Genomic DNA, 15,557 nt, shown 5'->3' with positions numbered 1-15,557 from the left:
CAAATCCTGTCATTAGCAACTGGAACAAACAATTAGATATATGAAAATATCAAATTAAAAGATAGTGGTAATTTTCTGAGACCCGAGTTTCTCCTAGCATATACAACTTTCAAATAACTTTCAGAAATGGCGGGGTGTTCTCCTGCCGAAATATCGGCGGTCGCTGAAAGTGTTACCTGGCTGGATTCTTGGAAGTTATTTGAAAGTGCTAATATTTGTTGCTTTAAAAAGGCTTATGATTCAATATACAATATACAATATACAAAACCTTGAAGAAATTTGTTCTCACTAGGAAAACTCTGGAAATAATTAAACAGATTCTCACAAATACACTATCTAAAGTTAAATTACATGGAACAACTTCTAGTGTCCTCTAGGATAATGCATCTAAATGTGCACTATCTTAGGAATACACTCAATTTGCTGCAAGTATTCGTGGATGAGAATTCACCACACCTGTTAGTAATTACAGGACATGAACTAAATGACAATGAAATTGAGTATTACAAATTAGATGGTTATGTGTTAGCAGATAGTTACTGCAAGCAACAACATAAAGGGGGTGGGGTGTCAGTTTTTGTAAATGACCATCTACCATTTAAGAAAATCTCATTGGTTGAACAATACTGCAAAGAAGGAACAATTGAAATGGCTGATGTTGTCGTCCACATAAATACTCATTCAAGCAGGTTAGCCAAACATAAAGTTATTGGTATGTACCGCCCACCATATACAGATGTGTTGTACTACCTTGATAGACTTAACAGGGCAATTAGACAAACAGGCCCCACTGACCTTAGCATAGTTGGAGACAAATATTGATGCAGACTCCTATACTATAACCTATTTGAAAATAACAGACATATTTAACTCGTATAATCTCTCAAATATAGTGAACCCTGTCAGTGAACTAATGTCAGATGTTGGAATATTTAAAATTTGCTGTACCAACAGTGACTAAGATAACTGAGAAGAAGCAGATCCTGAGTAGCACCAACATCAGTGCCTCCAAAACTAAGCTAGCAGAGGAGAAATGTGACACTATTTACCAAACTAAAGGGTCCAAAAACAAATGGGAAAAATTTTATAGGCCAGTGCTGAAGCATTACAACTGCTGCTGCCCTCTCAAAGAAATAACCATGGTACAAACCAACTCTCCTCTTTAATAATAGGCTGAAACTTACACCTAGGCTGATTAAGTTAAGGCAGAATATATATGATCTTGACTGTTTATATAAGGAAACAAAGCTACATATATTTAAGGAAAAGTACAGTCAAGCCAAAAAACCTTTAAGACAGACCTTTTAACTTGATAAAGCAATGATGCAACAGAGCATTCAGCCTACATAGGTAAGGCATTCTGGAGACTAATCAATGAACATCGTAAAACCACCAGCAACGGACGGAGTGAACCAGTTAGCATTAGACATGAGGGACATCTATTGGAAGATCCAAATGAAGTATGTAATTTATTCAATAAGCATTTTCTCTCTCCTTTTGACCAACCAGCCCCTATTATAGATCTACAGGCTGGCACACCAAATGATGTCACAGATAGTATAGAGCTCAAATTTATGGAGGTGAATCAACAGGAAATATTTAGCACAATACAGAAGCTAAAGAACAAGCATTCATCTGGATGGGATAGTGTCTCAAGTGTGATGTTAAAGAAATGTGCCAATGAAATATCTATCTTATCAACTGTAGTGTTATGAAAACATATACCCATATGCGTTACAAATAAGTGTAATTCAGCCAGTCCATAAGAAGGGAAGTAAAGAAGCAGTTTAAAATTATAGACCGATATCACTAATCCCTACCTTCAGTAAAATGTTTGATACAGTTGTCCTGTCACAACTCACAACATTTTTCTCAAGACTCGAAATGCTTAATGAAATGCAGCATGGGTTTAGGAAAGACCTAAGCACGGCCACTGCTGTTACCAGTATCTTCCATGATGTATATAACAATATAGCAATATAGAACAGGGTATGCAGACAGTTCGAATATTCTTTGACCCTGAGCAAAGCTTTTGACTCAGTAAACCATGAGCTTCTCTTAAAAAAACTGTGGGCATACAATATCAGTGGTGCATCAATGAAACTTCTATCCATCTATCTGGTGACTCTGAAACAGTGTAGTAGTAATAGTGGTAGTAGTAGTAGCAGTAGTAGTAGCAGTAGCAGCTTTATTCATCCGTAGATCTCTTTTACAAGGATATAGGACATGTCAAAGTATTTACAAATTTAGATCAATTTAAAATAAGCTAATTTGTACACACATGTATTTACAGAATTCTAGTTAGAGACAATCATTAGATTTACTATTGGTATACAACACTTTTTTACAAATAACTTATTAAATAATGTAATGCCACATTGTTCACTCATATCTCACTATCAGTCACAGCACACACTAGACACACATTGTTTCAAAATACTTCACTCACTACACACACACACACACACACACACACACACACACACACTGGTGATCTCTGGGCCATTTTCTGTACCCAACTTCCCATTTGCTATCCTTAAAAGCTGAGTCAGCATCCCTCCATAATGAGTGAGATGTTGAGCTCAGAAAGAGGAAGAGGTTTTAGTACTGTGCTACACATAGCTTGGGGATGAGTATTTCTAAAAAGGTGAAAAAAAAACAAAGTGAAGGTGTTATGTGGAATGTTAGATATTTTATAATCATTATTATTATTATTTATTTGTATAACATTTTTAATAAAAACCCCTGATCTGTTTTAGCTAAGTAATTCTTCAAAGCATAAAATGTATTGCATAACAGGCACTTTTTAGCTGTCTTTTTAAATAAGTGTATTTTTGCAATTTCTTTAATCTCTTTTGGTAATTTATTGTACAGTTTCATTTCTTGGTAGAAAATGCTGTTTTGAGTTTTATGTTTATTTTTTCTTGGTAAAGGTAAGTTGAGTGTCTCTTGTTGCATGGTCATTAACAGAGCTGCTTGTGCAGTAATTAACAATGTTATTTTTGATGTGCACAACTGACTGGTAAATGTATTCACATGGAGCAGTTAAAATCCCCAGTGTTCTGAACAGATCTTTACAATGAGCTTGACTAGTATTTTTGGTTATTATTCTTATGGCTTTTTTCTGGAGTTTGAAAATTGTGTTCATATTTTGTGCATTTGTTCCCCAAAAAAGAATGCCATAGCTAAGAACTGAGTGTACATATGAATAATATGTAACTAAAAGACACTGCATGTTATACATTGATGATAGGAATCTAAGGGCATAATATACTGATGACATTCTGTCTGCAAGTACCTTTGTGTGTTCACACCACTTCAACTGAGAATCAATATTCATTCCTAGAAAATTTGCATTTGTTACACAGTCTATGCCATCTACATTTAATTTAACATTGTCATTTTTCATCTTCAAACTGAAATTCATGGCATTAGTTTTCTTTGTGTTCAATGTCACTTTATTACTTATTGACCAGTCATAAACTTCATTGAGAGTTTCATTTGTTTCTCAGCAAGGAGTTCCCTTGTTTTCTCAGTGACTATAATATTGCTGTCATCAGCGAAGGGGATTTTTCACCATGAGTAACACTACTGGGAAAGTCATTGATGTATATCAGGAACAGTATTGGTCATAATATGCTCCCTTGCAGAACACCTATATTAATGTATTTTGGTTCTGATAAGTGTTTTACTAAATGTTTAGATCTATTTGAAGTATGTGTTATCTCTACTCTTTGTACCCTATCTGTTAGGTATGATTGAAACCAGCCATTAACTACCCCTCTTATTCCCAAAGCTTCTAATTTATTTAATAGAATCTTGTGGTCGAATGTATCAAACGCCTTAGAAAGATCCAAAAATGTGCCTGTGACACACTCATCTTTATCAAGAGCATCAAGTACAACTTTTGTGAATTCTACTGTGGCTGACTCCGTGTTTTTGCCACTTCGGAAACCAAACTGTGATTCGCTTAAAAGATTGTATTTATTCAGGTAATTCATTAATCTGTCTTTCATAATGTCTTCTATTATTCTTGAGAATGCTGACAGCAGGGAAATGGGCTGGTAATTTTCTATGTCTTCTGCATTACCTTTCTTAAGGAAAGGTTCAACTCTTGCCTGTTTTAATTGCTCTGGAAATGTTCCTGACGTGAAGGATTCATTTATTATATTTGTTAAGGGGCCTTGTATAATCCCTATGCATTGTTTCAGTATACACATTGGTACTTCATCTAAGCCTACTGACTTTTTATTTTTTAGTTTTTGAATTGTTTTACTGACTTCATTCTCTGTGGTTGGAAGTAACATCATTGTTTTTAGTGCAACATTACTTACAGGTGACATTACACATCAAATTGACAATAAGATCCTAACTTTTAAATCCACAAGTGCAACAGTGACATGGGGATTCCCTCAAGGCTCAATTCTTGGACCTTTTCTCTTTTTAGCATACATTAATGATGTTGTACACCCCATTAATTCACACATTGTAAGTTATGCTGATGACACCTCAGTTTTATTTCACAGTAAAGATTGTGAGGAACTGCAATTTTCAGCACGTAATGGGATACTAGAATTAAGTTCATATTATCATGCCCAAGGATTAAAGGTCAATGTAAATAAATCCCAGATGCTAATATTTACAACTGGCAGCTCACACCACTCATGCATAAATGAGGTATGTGGCATAATGGTAGAGGAAGCAAATGTGTGTAAATTTCTAGGGGTCCATCTGGACTCAAACCTTTGGTGGATTACCCACATTAACGCTGTATGTAAGAAAGTCAGCAATGGGCTGTATCTTCTTTGCCAACTGTCCAAAATGGTGCCCACCCACACGCTTAAAACTGTGTATTATGGGACAATCTATCCCCATCATAGCAACTGTAAGGAATATGGGGTTGTGCTGCAGACATTCACATTAACAGGGTTAAGGATTGTACATGGACAAGGCTCTTGCCGTGATGTTTTAAGACAGCACAAGTACTTCACCATAACTCAAAAGTTAATATTAGCAAAGTGGAATCTATCTATGATATATCTGGCCACGTCTTAACCATCTGTCCTGTGTGGTTGGGTCAATTTTATATTTTCAAATGGGAACCACAATTTTTATTGAAGATTTGGATACTATGTGAAAACATACTTAAACGTTACTCAGACTATTGTTTCCTGCTTGCGGTATATGGCAATGTAATCGACAAATATCAAGTGTGCCTGTTTTTGTTATTAAGAGACAATCCATTTGGTTCTACACTGCTTTTACAATGAAAATGTAAACCTTTGTGCTCTAATGGTTAAAACTGATCAGTGTCCAATCATCCTACATTGATTGAAATTAAGCTTAATGAGAAGTTCCGACAGGCGGGTACTAGAGATGTAAAAATATCACAAGGGTCTCATAACAGTACAGTGAAAAATAATGTTAGTATGTCACAAGATTCACAAAAAGCACAGTGAAAAATAATGTTAATATATTGCATCAGAATATTAGGGGATTGGAAGCCACTTGTGTCTTTAAGACGAATGCTGAGAATCTCTATCTCAGGTATTCATCAGCAGCTGGGAATTTGGTAGTCAGGTGTCACTGACTCTTCAAAGTAAGTACCTTGTATCTCATGATAAAACTCCTCTAGTCAGTCAGGAATGGCTCTTTATTTCAGTTTCAAACGTCTGTTTCCATGCAGGATACATAGTCACCTATGCAACGTGACTACATAGGAGCAAACACAGATCTGGACCCAGTTTTGTCCAATACAAGTCCATTCTTACCCACGTGTAATCTCTACACTGCATGTGACAATTATTAATGCCAAAAATATGTCTAAGCTTTTCAGCTTTGTTAAGCAGTGAGAAAAATAAGAGTGAATGGATGGAATGTTCACTGGAACTAATTCACCACTCCAGTGTAAGAATGTTGGCCAGCAGAGACTCACCTTGTAAATCTGTGCTCTTGATGCTGGAGGCAGCCACCGACGCACCAATGGGCTGATGAGGCGAGCATCTGGTCTGGAGGCATCCTGGCGTAGAAATATGCTTGCCACCAGAGACACTGTCACTGATGTCACCAAGCCCAGTGCTGTGTACCAAAGGTACGACACACAGTACACCGCCCACACCTCACTGCACAAGGAAAGCAATAGTTCAGCTACATATGCTAACAGCTATTTCAATGAAATAAGCTAATAACAAACATCCCATTTCAAAAATTTTAATATGCTGACTGCTTTTGTATCCTGCCCTTATAGTATACAATATCTGGAAGAGTACAGAGTCATCAGTTAGTTGGTGATGTGTGTGTTTTAAAATTTGCCTCTGTTATAGTTGTAATAATAATGCTCACTGCAATTTTATATAAATTTGTAAGTTATCACTTAGAACCATGAGAGAAATGATCCAAATTTCAAATTTGTGAACTTTGTTTCACCTACGAGCAACAGAATAAATGAAGGTGATAAAATAAGAAAGTTATTCATTACTAAAATTTAACTTCCATGAAAACTGCTTTAGAAAATTCACAATAATTATTCCTAGTGTTAGGTGGTGGTTTTTTCCAAAACAGTCACGTAATCTGTTTAATAATCTTATATGCAGATCCAACTCGTAAATCCAATCAATGCTACATGAAAACTGAATGCAATAATAACAAATGCCATTGATTGCAACTCTGATTAGCTCTATCCCTTTTCCTTTTGATATGGTGAAGATGTCTTCTAATGTACTCAACCTGGGGCTTTTAGCTGGTTGGCTAAAGGTGATAGTCACTGGGAGACCTCCACGGGTCTTAAAAATGTTTTTGCTGAGAGCCAAGACCGGCAGGAAGCAGTGGGGATGACAAGTGAGGCTTGCCCAGCCCATTAAAAGTTTCAGTGTGCGTGAAGCACAAAGAATGACTTTTGCCAAATGTAAGATCTGAAGGACAAGAGAAAAAACACTACTTCTAGCATGGGACCCACCCATTAGGCCCAAAGGGTGCCAGCTGGAAATTTTGTCCAAAATTTGTTTGTATGCCTCCCTTACTGATTCAGCTTTAGCTTTAGCCATAGCTCGTTTTGCCTCCTTCTTTGCACTTTTGTATGCTTGCCCATCCTCAGCACTTCCAGACATTTCCCACTTCCTCTTAGCGTCTTTCTTTTCCTTCACAATGGTGGGTACTGGGGAAATAAAATACCCAGGGTGGACCAAACTAGCAAGCCTCCGCCCCTCTAACAAGGGAAGGGGGTTGGCAGCAGGAAGGACATCCAGTTGTAAAAACATTGCCAAAACAAGAGGAATTATCTATCACTGTAGATCACCAGGGATAAATTCTGTAGTGTCTCAGGGAGATGATAATTACTCAACTGATGTCTCACACTAGATTTTGTAAGACTCACTATGTTTATAGGAAGCAATAAATTAAAAAGGAAGTTAAATTAAATCCTTTATTGTTATACGCAAAAACTGGCTAATGAATGGCTTGAAGTGTGGCAACCATGATTTCGCAATACACTTTTTTGTTGACTTCTCAGTTGTAATACAAAATCTGACAATAAAGTTCGATGAATGAAGTCAGAATGGTCAATTGGGCAACACTGGTGACTCACAACACTGCACCTGCATAGCAGCCAGTGTTGATAACCTGCCCCCACCATAGTTAAGTTGAGCACTGTGTGTGTTCCGTGTTAGACCTGTTGGTCAAAGTGCTTGTTTGGCATGTTGATTCAGATCTGAGAACAGGACAATGACTGAGCAAAAGATCAATTTAAAGTTTTGTTTTAAGCTTGGCAAGACACTGAAAGAAATGCATGCAATGCTGGTACGTGTTTATGGGGATCAAGCACTGTCCATGATGTGCGTGTACGAGTGGTTTGCCTGTTATCAAGGAGGCTGGGAAAGTGTTTCTGACAATCCCCATAGTGAACAACTGGTGACTGCTACCAGTGACAAAAACATTGAGAAAGTGAGGACATTAATCATGAATGGCCATCGGTTAACTGTGCACATGATAGTGCATGAACTGCAGATGAATGTGAATCTGTGTGACAAATCCTTGCCCAGGAGTTAGGGAAGAGGAAAACGTGTTGTCTTGTGCCACATCACTTGACTGACAATCAGAAGCAGGCACATTTAGAGGCTTCACAGGATTTTATCAAAATGGTAGATGCGACACCCAATTGCTTGAACTGTATTGTCACTGAGGACAAAACCTGGTGTCTCGAGTATGACCCTGAAACAATCATTTTTAATAGTCAAGACATTATCCACAAGGACTTTCTTCCTGAGGGAATGACGTCGAATGCTGCATGGTATGTTAAAATTTTGACCTGTTTCATGCAACGTTTATGCAGGGTATGACCCCAGTACTCACAACAAGGTTCCTGGTTTTTTGTTCATGACAAAGTTCACCCCCACACAGCCAATATAGTCAAACAGTTCCTCGCAAAAAGGGGGTGGTGCAACTTGAACACCACCATACTTACCACATCTCAATCCTTCAGACTTCTTCCTATTCCCTTGGCTCAAATTTGTTTGATAGGAAAGAGATTTGATGATATTCCTGACATATAATGAAATGTGACACAGCTTTTGAGCAGCATCACAAAGGAAGATTCATGCAAAATTTCCAGGACATATATCACAGAGCTCAGCAGTGCATAGTTATGGGAGGTGACTATTTCGAAGAACAGTAAGGTAAGTGTAGTTCATAGTTCATCTACGTTAATGTCACAGGACTATTCACTGAACTTTATTGTCAGAGTTTGTAAATACATCTGTTGATATCTGAGAGCAAATTTGACGTTATTGTTCTAGCAGTTCCTACCTTCAAGCTGCAGGCCACTGTTCAATAAATAATGCAGCACTTTTTTTTTTTCTTGGCCAGTTTCTGTTGAAAAGTGTGGAATTTTTTGTGGGTCATTCCTGCTTCAGCCTCTATAGCTTCATGAAGTTCTGATAGGTGGCGATGCTATATGTAACCTTCAAAATGGAGAACTGTCATTGAATTTCTTTTGGCAGAAAACAAGAACTTCACAGATATTCATAGGCACTTGCAGAAAGTCTACAGAGACCTGGCAGTGACAAAAGCATGGTTAGTAATTGGGCGAGGTGTCTGTCATCATCACAATAAGGTCACATAAACTTCTCTGATCTTCCACATGCCAGCCAGCCACACACAGCTGTCACTCCTGCAATGTTGGAATGTGTGGACACTCTCATTCAAATTGGTCAACAGATCACAATCAAACATCTCACTTCACAATTGGACTTCTCTGCTCGTAGGGCTGACACACTTGTCTATCAGATGGGGTCCTCAAAAGTGTGTGCCTGCTGGGTTCCTTGCCACATAGTGGAAGACCACTTGTGCAGAATTGCTTGTGCATTATGAGACTGATCATGACAATTTTTTGTTAAACATCTTCACAGATGATGAAACACGATTTCTTTACTTTGAACTGGAAACAACATGGCAATCCACGGAGTGGCACCACACCAACTCTTCTCTGAAGGAGAAGTTCGAAGCCACACCCTTAGCCAGTAAAGTTGTGGTGGCAAGCTTCTGGCACTCTGTTTGATGTCCCCCATCATGGTGCAATGATCAGCTGTGAACTGTATTGTGCTACCCTCAGGAAACTGAAGAAATGATTTCACTGTGTTCATCACCATGAAAATGCAAATGAACTTCTCCTTCTTCAAGACAATGCAAGGCCTCATACAAGTCTGTGCACCATAGAGGAGCTCACAAAATTCCATTGGACTGTTTAGTGTCATGCACTATACAAACCCAAATTTCACCTCTTCCGATTTCCATCTGTTTGGTCTACTGAGAGATGTATGTGAATGATGGGGAAATTATTGATGCAGCAAGACATTGTTTCTGAAATTGACCAGTGGAGTGGTACTAAGCGGGTTTACAGGCCTCCGAATAAGGTGGTGTAAGGCCGTTGTGTTGAATGGAGATTGTTGTTGTTGTGGTCTTCAGTCCTGAGACTGGTTTGATGCAGCTCTCCATGCTACTCTATCCTGTGCAAGCTTCTTCATTTCCCAGTACCTACTGCAATCTACATCCTTCTGAATCTGCTTAGTGTATTCATCTCTTGGTCTCCCTCTACAATTTTTACCCTCCTCGCTGCCCTCCAATGCTAAATTTGTGATCCCTTGATGCCTCAAAACATGTCCTACCAACCGATCCCTTCTTCTAGTCAAGTTGTGCCACAAACTTCTCTTCTCCCCAATCCTATTCAATACCTCATCATTAGTTACGTGATCTACCCACCTTTTCTTCAGCATTCTTCTGTAGCACCACATTTCAAAAGCTTCTATTCTCTTCTTGTCCATACTAGTTATCGTCCATGTTTCACTTCCATACATGGCTACACTCCATACAAATACTTTCAGAAACGACTTCCTGACACTTAAATCTATACTTGATGTTAACAAATTTCTCTTCTTCAGAAACACTTTCCTTGCCATTGCCAGTCTACATTTTATATCCTCTCTACTATGACCATCATCAGTTAGTTTACTCCCCAAATAGCAAAACTCCTTTACTACTTTAAGTGTCTCATTTCCTAATCTAATTCCCTCAGCATCACCCGATTTAATTTGACTACATTCCATTATTCTCGTTTTGCTTTTGTTGATGTTCATCTTATATCCTCCTTTCAAGACACTGTCCATTCCGTTCAACTGCTCTTCCAAGTCCTTTGCTGTCTCTGACAGAATTACAATGTCATCGGCGAACCTCAAAGTTTTTACTTCTTCTCCATGAATTTTAATACCTACTCCGAATTTTTCTTTTGTTTCCTTTACTGCTTGCTCAATATACAGATTGAATAACATCGGGGAGAGGCTACAACCCTGTCTCACTCCCTTCCCAACCACTGCTTCCCTTTCATGTCCCTCGACTCTTATAACTGCCATCTGGTTTCTGTACAAATTCTAAATAGCCTTTCGCTCCCTGTATTTTACCCCTGCCACCTTTAGAATGTGAAAGAGAGTATTCCAGTCAACATTGTCAAAAGCTTTCTCTAAGTCTACAAATGCTAGAAACGTAGGTTTGCCTTTTCTTAATCTTTCTTCTAAGATAAGTCGTAAGGTTAGTATTGCCTCACATGTTCCAACATTTATACGGAATCCAAACTGATCTTCCCTGAAGTCTGCTTCTACCAGTTTTTCCATTCGTCTGTAAAGAATTCGCGTTAGTATTTTGCAGCTGTGACTTATTAAACTGATAGTTCGGTAATTTTCACATCTGTCAACACCTGCTTTCTTTGGGATTGGAATTATTGTATTCTTCCTGAAGTCTGAGGGTATTTCACCTGTCTCATACATCTTGCTCACCAGATGGTAGAGTTTTGTCAGGACTGGCTCTCCCAAGGCCGTCAGTAGTTCTAATGGAATGTTGTCTACTCCCGGGGCCTTGTTTCGACTCATGTCTTTCAGTGCTCTGTCAAACTCTTCACGCAGTATCGTATCTCCCATTTCATCTTCATCTACATCCTCTTCCATTTCCATAATATTGTCCTCAAGTACATCGCCCTTGTATAAACCCTCTATATACTCCTTCCACCTTTCTGCCTTCCCTTCTTTGCTTAGAACTGGGTTTCCATCTGAGCTCTTGATATTCGTACAAGTGGTTCTCTTCTCTCCGAAGGTCTCTTTAATTTTCCTGTAGGCAGTATCTATCTTACCCCTAGTGAGACAAGCCTCTACATCCTTACATTTGCCCTCTAGCCATCCCTGCTTAGCCATTTGGCACTTCCTGTCGATCTCATTTTTGAGACATTTGTATTCCTTTTTGCCTGCTTCATTTACTGCATTTTTATATTTTTCTCCTTTCATCAATGAAATTCAATATTTCGTCTGTTACCCAAGGATTTCTATTAGCCCTCGTCTTTTTACCTACTTGATCGTCTGCTGCTTTCACTACTTCATCCCTCAGAGCTACCCATTCTTCTTCTACTGTATTTCTTTCCCCCATACCTGTCAATTGTTCCCTTCTGCTCTCCCTGAAACTCTCTACAACCTCTCGTTCTTTCAGTTTATCCAGGTCCCATCTCCTTAAATTCCCACCTTTTTGCAGTTTCTTCAGTTTCAATCTGCAGTTCATAACCAAGAGATTGTGGTCAGAATCCATATCTGCCCCTGGAAATGTCTTACAATTTAAAACCTGGTTCCTAAATCTCTGTCTTACCATTATATAATCTATCTGATACCTTTTAGTATCTCCAGGATTCTCCCAGGTATACAACCTTCTTTTATGATTCTTGAACCAAGTGTTAGCTATGAATAAGTTATGCTCTGTGCAAAATTCTACAAGGCGGCTTCCTCTTTCATTTCTTCCCCCCAATCCATATTCACCTACTATGTTTCCTTCTCTCCCTTTTCCTACTGACGAATTCCAGTCACCCATGACTATTAAATTTTCGTCTCCCTTCACTACCTGAATAATTTCTTTTATCTCGTCATACATTTCATCAATTTCTTCATCATCTGCAGAGCTAGTTGGCATATAAACTTGTACTACTGTAGTAGGCATGGGCTTTGTGTCTATCTTGGCCACAATAATGCGTTCACTATGCTGTTTGTAGTAGCTAACCCGCACTCCTATTTTTTTATTCATTATTAAACCTACTCCTGCATTACCTCTATTTGATTTTGTATTTATAACCCTGTAATCACCTGACCAAAAGTCTTGTTCCTCCTGCTTCACTAATTCCCACTATATCTAACTTTAACCTATCCATTTCCCTTTTTAAATTTTCTAACCTACCTGCCCGATTAAGGGATCTGACATTCCACGCTGCGATCCGTAGAACGCCAGTTTTCTTTCTCCTAATAACGACGTCCTCTTGAGTAGTCCTCGCCCGGAGATCCGAATGGGGGACTATTTTACCTCCGGAATATTTTACCCAAGAGGACGCCATCATCATTTAATCATACAGTAAAGCTGCATGTCCTCGGGAAAAATTATGGAGATTATGTTAAAAAATAGGAATTTGTAGCCAAAAGAGTGGGGAATTATATGGTGTGTTGAAATCTTAAATAAAACCAACTTGCTTTCAGAAGAAAAGTGTTGTGTTGCTTATCGAATGCTCCATGTAAGTTGGTGCAAAAGGTGGAATGGCAGAAAAGTGCTAGTAATTCCAAATTGTTAATTGTTCCAAACAAATCGGTTACACCTCACTTAGCATTTAAAACTTTCTACACTTATTAAAAATTTGTTTGCCAATAATTATGTTCAGTTTGGAAGCCAAGTTTGGAAATGCTATGGTCCTTCTTTGTAGACAGGTACAGTAGGATTTCAGAAAGGTGCAAGAGTTGGTGGAAGTTGGACAGATATTCAAAAATCGATTAGCAGAAAACTGGAAAATTAAAGAATTGAGTTGTCTGAAACGTGGTGTTATACAAAAAGGCTGAAAACTAAGAGGACTAATAAGATAAGAAATGTGATGCATACCCACAGAACTGGTGAGAAATGAAATACATGTGAAACACTAATTGGAAGAAGGGTGAGGTTGATAGAATATATGTCAGTACATCAGTGAATACCTTCCATCAGAGAAGTCAGCACAAGTGGTCACAGGTTTGTTTGACCACAGGAGACTATTATTGAGATGTTGAAAGAACTGAGCTGGCAGACTCTTGAAGCTAGAATCATGAGAAAGCCTACTAACCAAGTTTCAAGAACCAGCTATAAAGTTGCACGGGGTAGCCGTGCAGTCTAGGGCGTCTTCTCATGGTCCTTGCGGCTCCCCCCGTCGGAGGTTCGAGTCCTTCCTCGGGCGTGGGTGTGTGTGTCATCCTTAGCGTAAGTTAGTTTAAGTTAGGTTAAGTAGTGTATAAGCTTAGGGACCGCTCACCTCAGCAGTGTGGTCCCATAAGACCTTACCTTACCAGCTATAAATGAGAACTCTAGGAATATACTACAACTCCTTCATATCACTCCCATAGGAATTGTGAGGATAAGATTAGATGAATTACAGCATGCACAAGGCAGTTAAACAATCATTTTTCCTGTGCTCCAAAAATGATCTGGAGGAGCAAAAGCCTGAAATAAATGGTACAGTGGGACCTACATGCTGTCATGCACTTCACAGTGGTTTTCAGAGTACTGACATAGATCTAGATGTGGATGTAGATGAGAGAGCCATAGGGGGCAAAAATTATAGGGGAAAGCTGAGACTGGACCATGTGCAATGTATGGTTCAACACATTGTTTGGAGGATAAGAGCACCTGTCACAGGAGAGGAAATCCACGGGGACTATATCATACCACTGAGAAGGACAAAGAAAAAGGAGTCGGCCTCACCTGGTGCAAAAATCACTGGGTACAGCTACAGTGCCATTCTGTGAGTGGTCAAATTCGTAGAGGCAGCCATTAGTGCTCAGTGGCTTGGTAGCAAAGCCAATGTTTCCACGAGCTTGGTGTAGCTGTGCACCAATCACCAACCAGCCCATCATTCCCATGCCAGTCATGCTACCCACAATGGCACTCTGTGGAAAAACAGCAAGTGTATTAGACACAGATTACACCTACAACTCTTCAGACATGCATACTAGAAAGAAAAAAGTCATGGGTAACACAACTAAATGATTGAATATGGAGGGAAGAATACATATAAACACTCAGTATTGATTAGGAACATCTCTGACAGCAAAAACAGCCTTAATTCTGTTGCTTATCAAGAGATATCTCATGGATGGTGGTTGACAGTGTTATTACAACATTTTCCTAGAATAAACAGATCCAATTCAATGGAGATACTGTAGCACTTAATGCACTCTTAATTGTTTTTTAGTTACAGGTCACAAAGGCTTTACAACAATAATTTAATAAACTGACAATGGCTGTTTCATAGTGGGAGGTAAACAAACCGATTTTTGAAATTTCAAGTAGTCTGAAAGGGGACATCAACAGCTCACAAGATGCAACCCAGTATCTATACCATAAAGTGAACATTGTGAAATATCATGAATAGCTTTAAACCACAAGTATGATAAAATGGAAGTCACAATTTGATTGTGTCTGGATGAAAACGGCATGTGGCTTTTTGTCTCTTTGCAGTGAATGCGTGCTTGACATTAGATGCAGCTAGAGAGCAGTGACCTCCCTTTATAAGGGCCAAAAAGGCGTGGGAAACTGCAACAAAAGCAACACCAGACCGCAGCCATAATTTGAGAGAACAATGATCTTTGAAAAAGCACTTTGACATCAAGATTGTAACCAAAGGGCAAATACCAAAGTTTGTAGAGAAGAATCAAACTTATTTTCTCACATAATTATATCAATTGGAACTAGCTACAAGTGCCTTATATTATAAATTAATTGTCAGCTAAGCATAGGATGGGAACTAATGAGTGAGTAGAGACTTCTGATTGTCATGACAGAACTGAGCTACTGAAACTGCAAACTGAAGGACATTTAGAATATGTGTGGCAAAAAAAAACAGCACTAGTCAGGTGTGAAGAAGAACCTTAAATCCTCAGGTTACAAAAAGTGTGAAATACAAAACAATCTGTTTGTTAGGTGATAGTCACAGATGTGAAATTTCTGCAATGTTGATGAGAACATGTAGT

At 38.6% G+C, this 15,557-nt stretch overlaps 1 protein-coding gene across 2 annotated transcripts in view; it reads right to left on the bottom strand.

The window, feature by feature from the left end:
• The window catches only part of LOC124802827 (sodium-coupled monocarboxylate transporter 1-like), a 319,127-nt gene that overhangs the window by 34,247 nt on the left and 269,323 nt on the right, over positions 1-15,557 (bottom strand). For both annotated transcript variants that reach the window (XM_047263835.1, XM_047263834.1), the window contains exons 13-14: positions 14,290-14,474; positions 5,936-6,122 (exon numbers count right to left, since the gene is read on the bottom strand). In XM_047263835.1, coding sequence (XP_047119791.1) covers positions 5,936-6,122; positions 14,290-14,474 — 372 coding nt within the window. The remainder of the gene's footprint in view (positions 1-5,935; positions 6,123-14,289; positions 14,475-15,557) is intronic.

Source organism: Schistocerca piceifrons, chromosome 6 (genome assembly GCF_021461385.2).
Source record: "Schistocerca piceifrons isolate TAMUIC-IGC-003096 chromosome 6, iqSchPice1.1, whole genome shotgun sequence".
Lineage (NCBI taxonomy): Eukaryota > Metazoa > Arthropoda > Insecta > Orthoptera > Acrididae > Schistocerca > Schistocerca piceifrons.
Note: the sequence above shows the minus strand (reverse complement) of the source record. Positions and strands in the feature narration are given on the sequence as shown.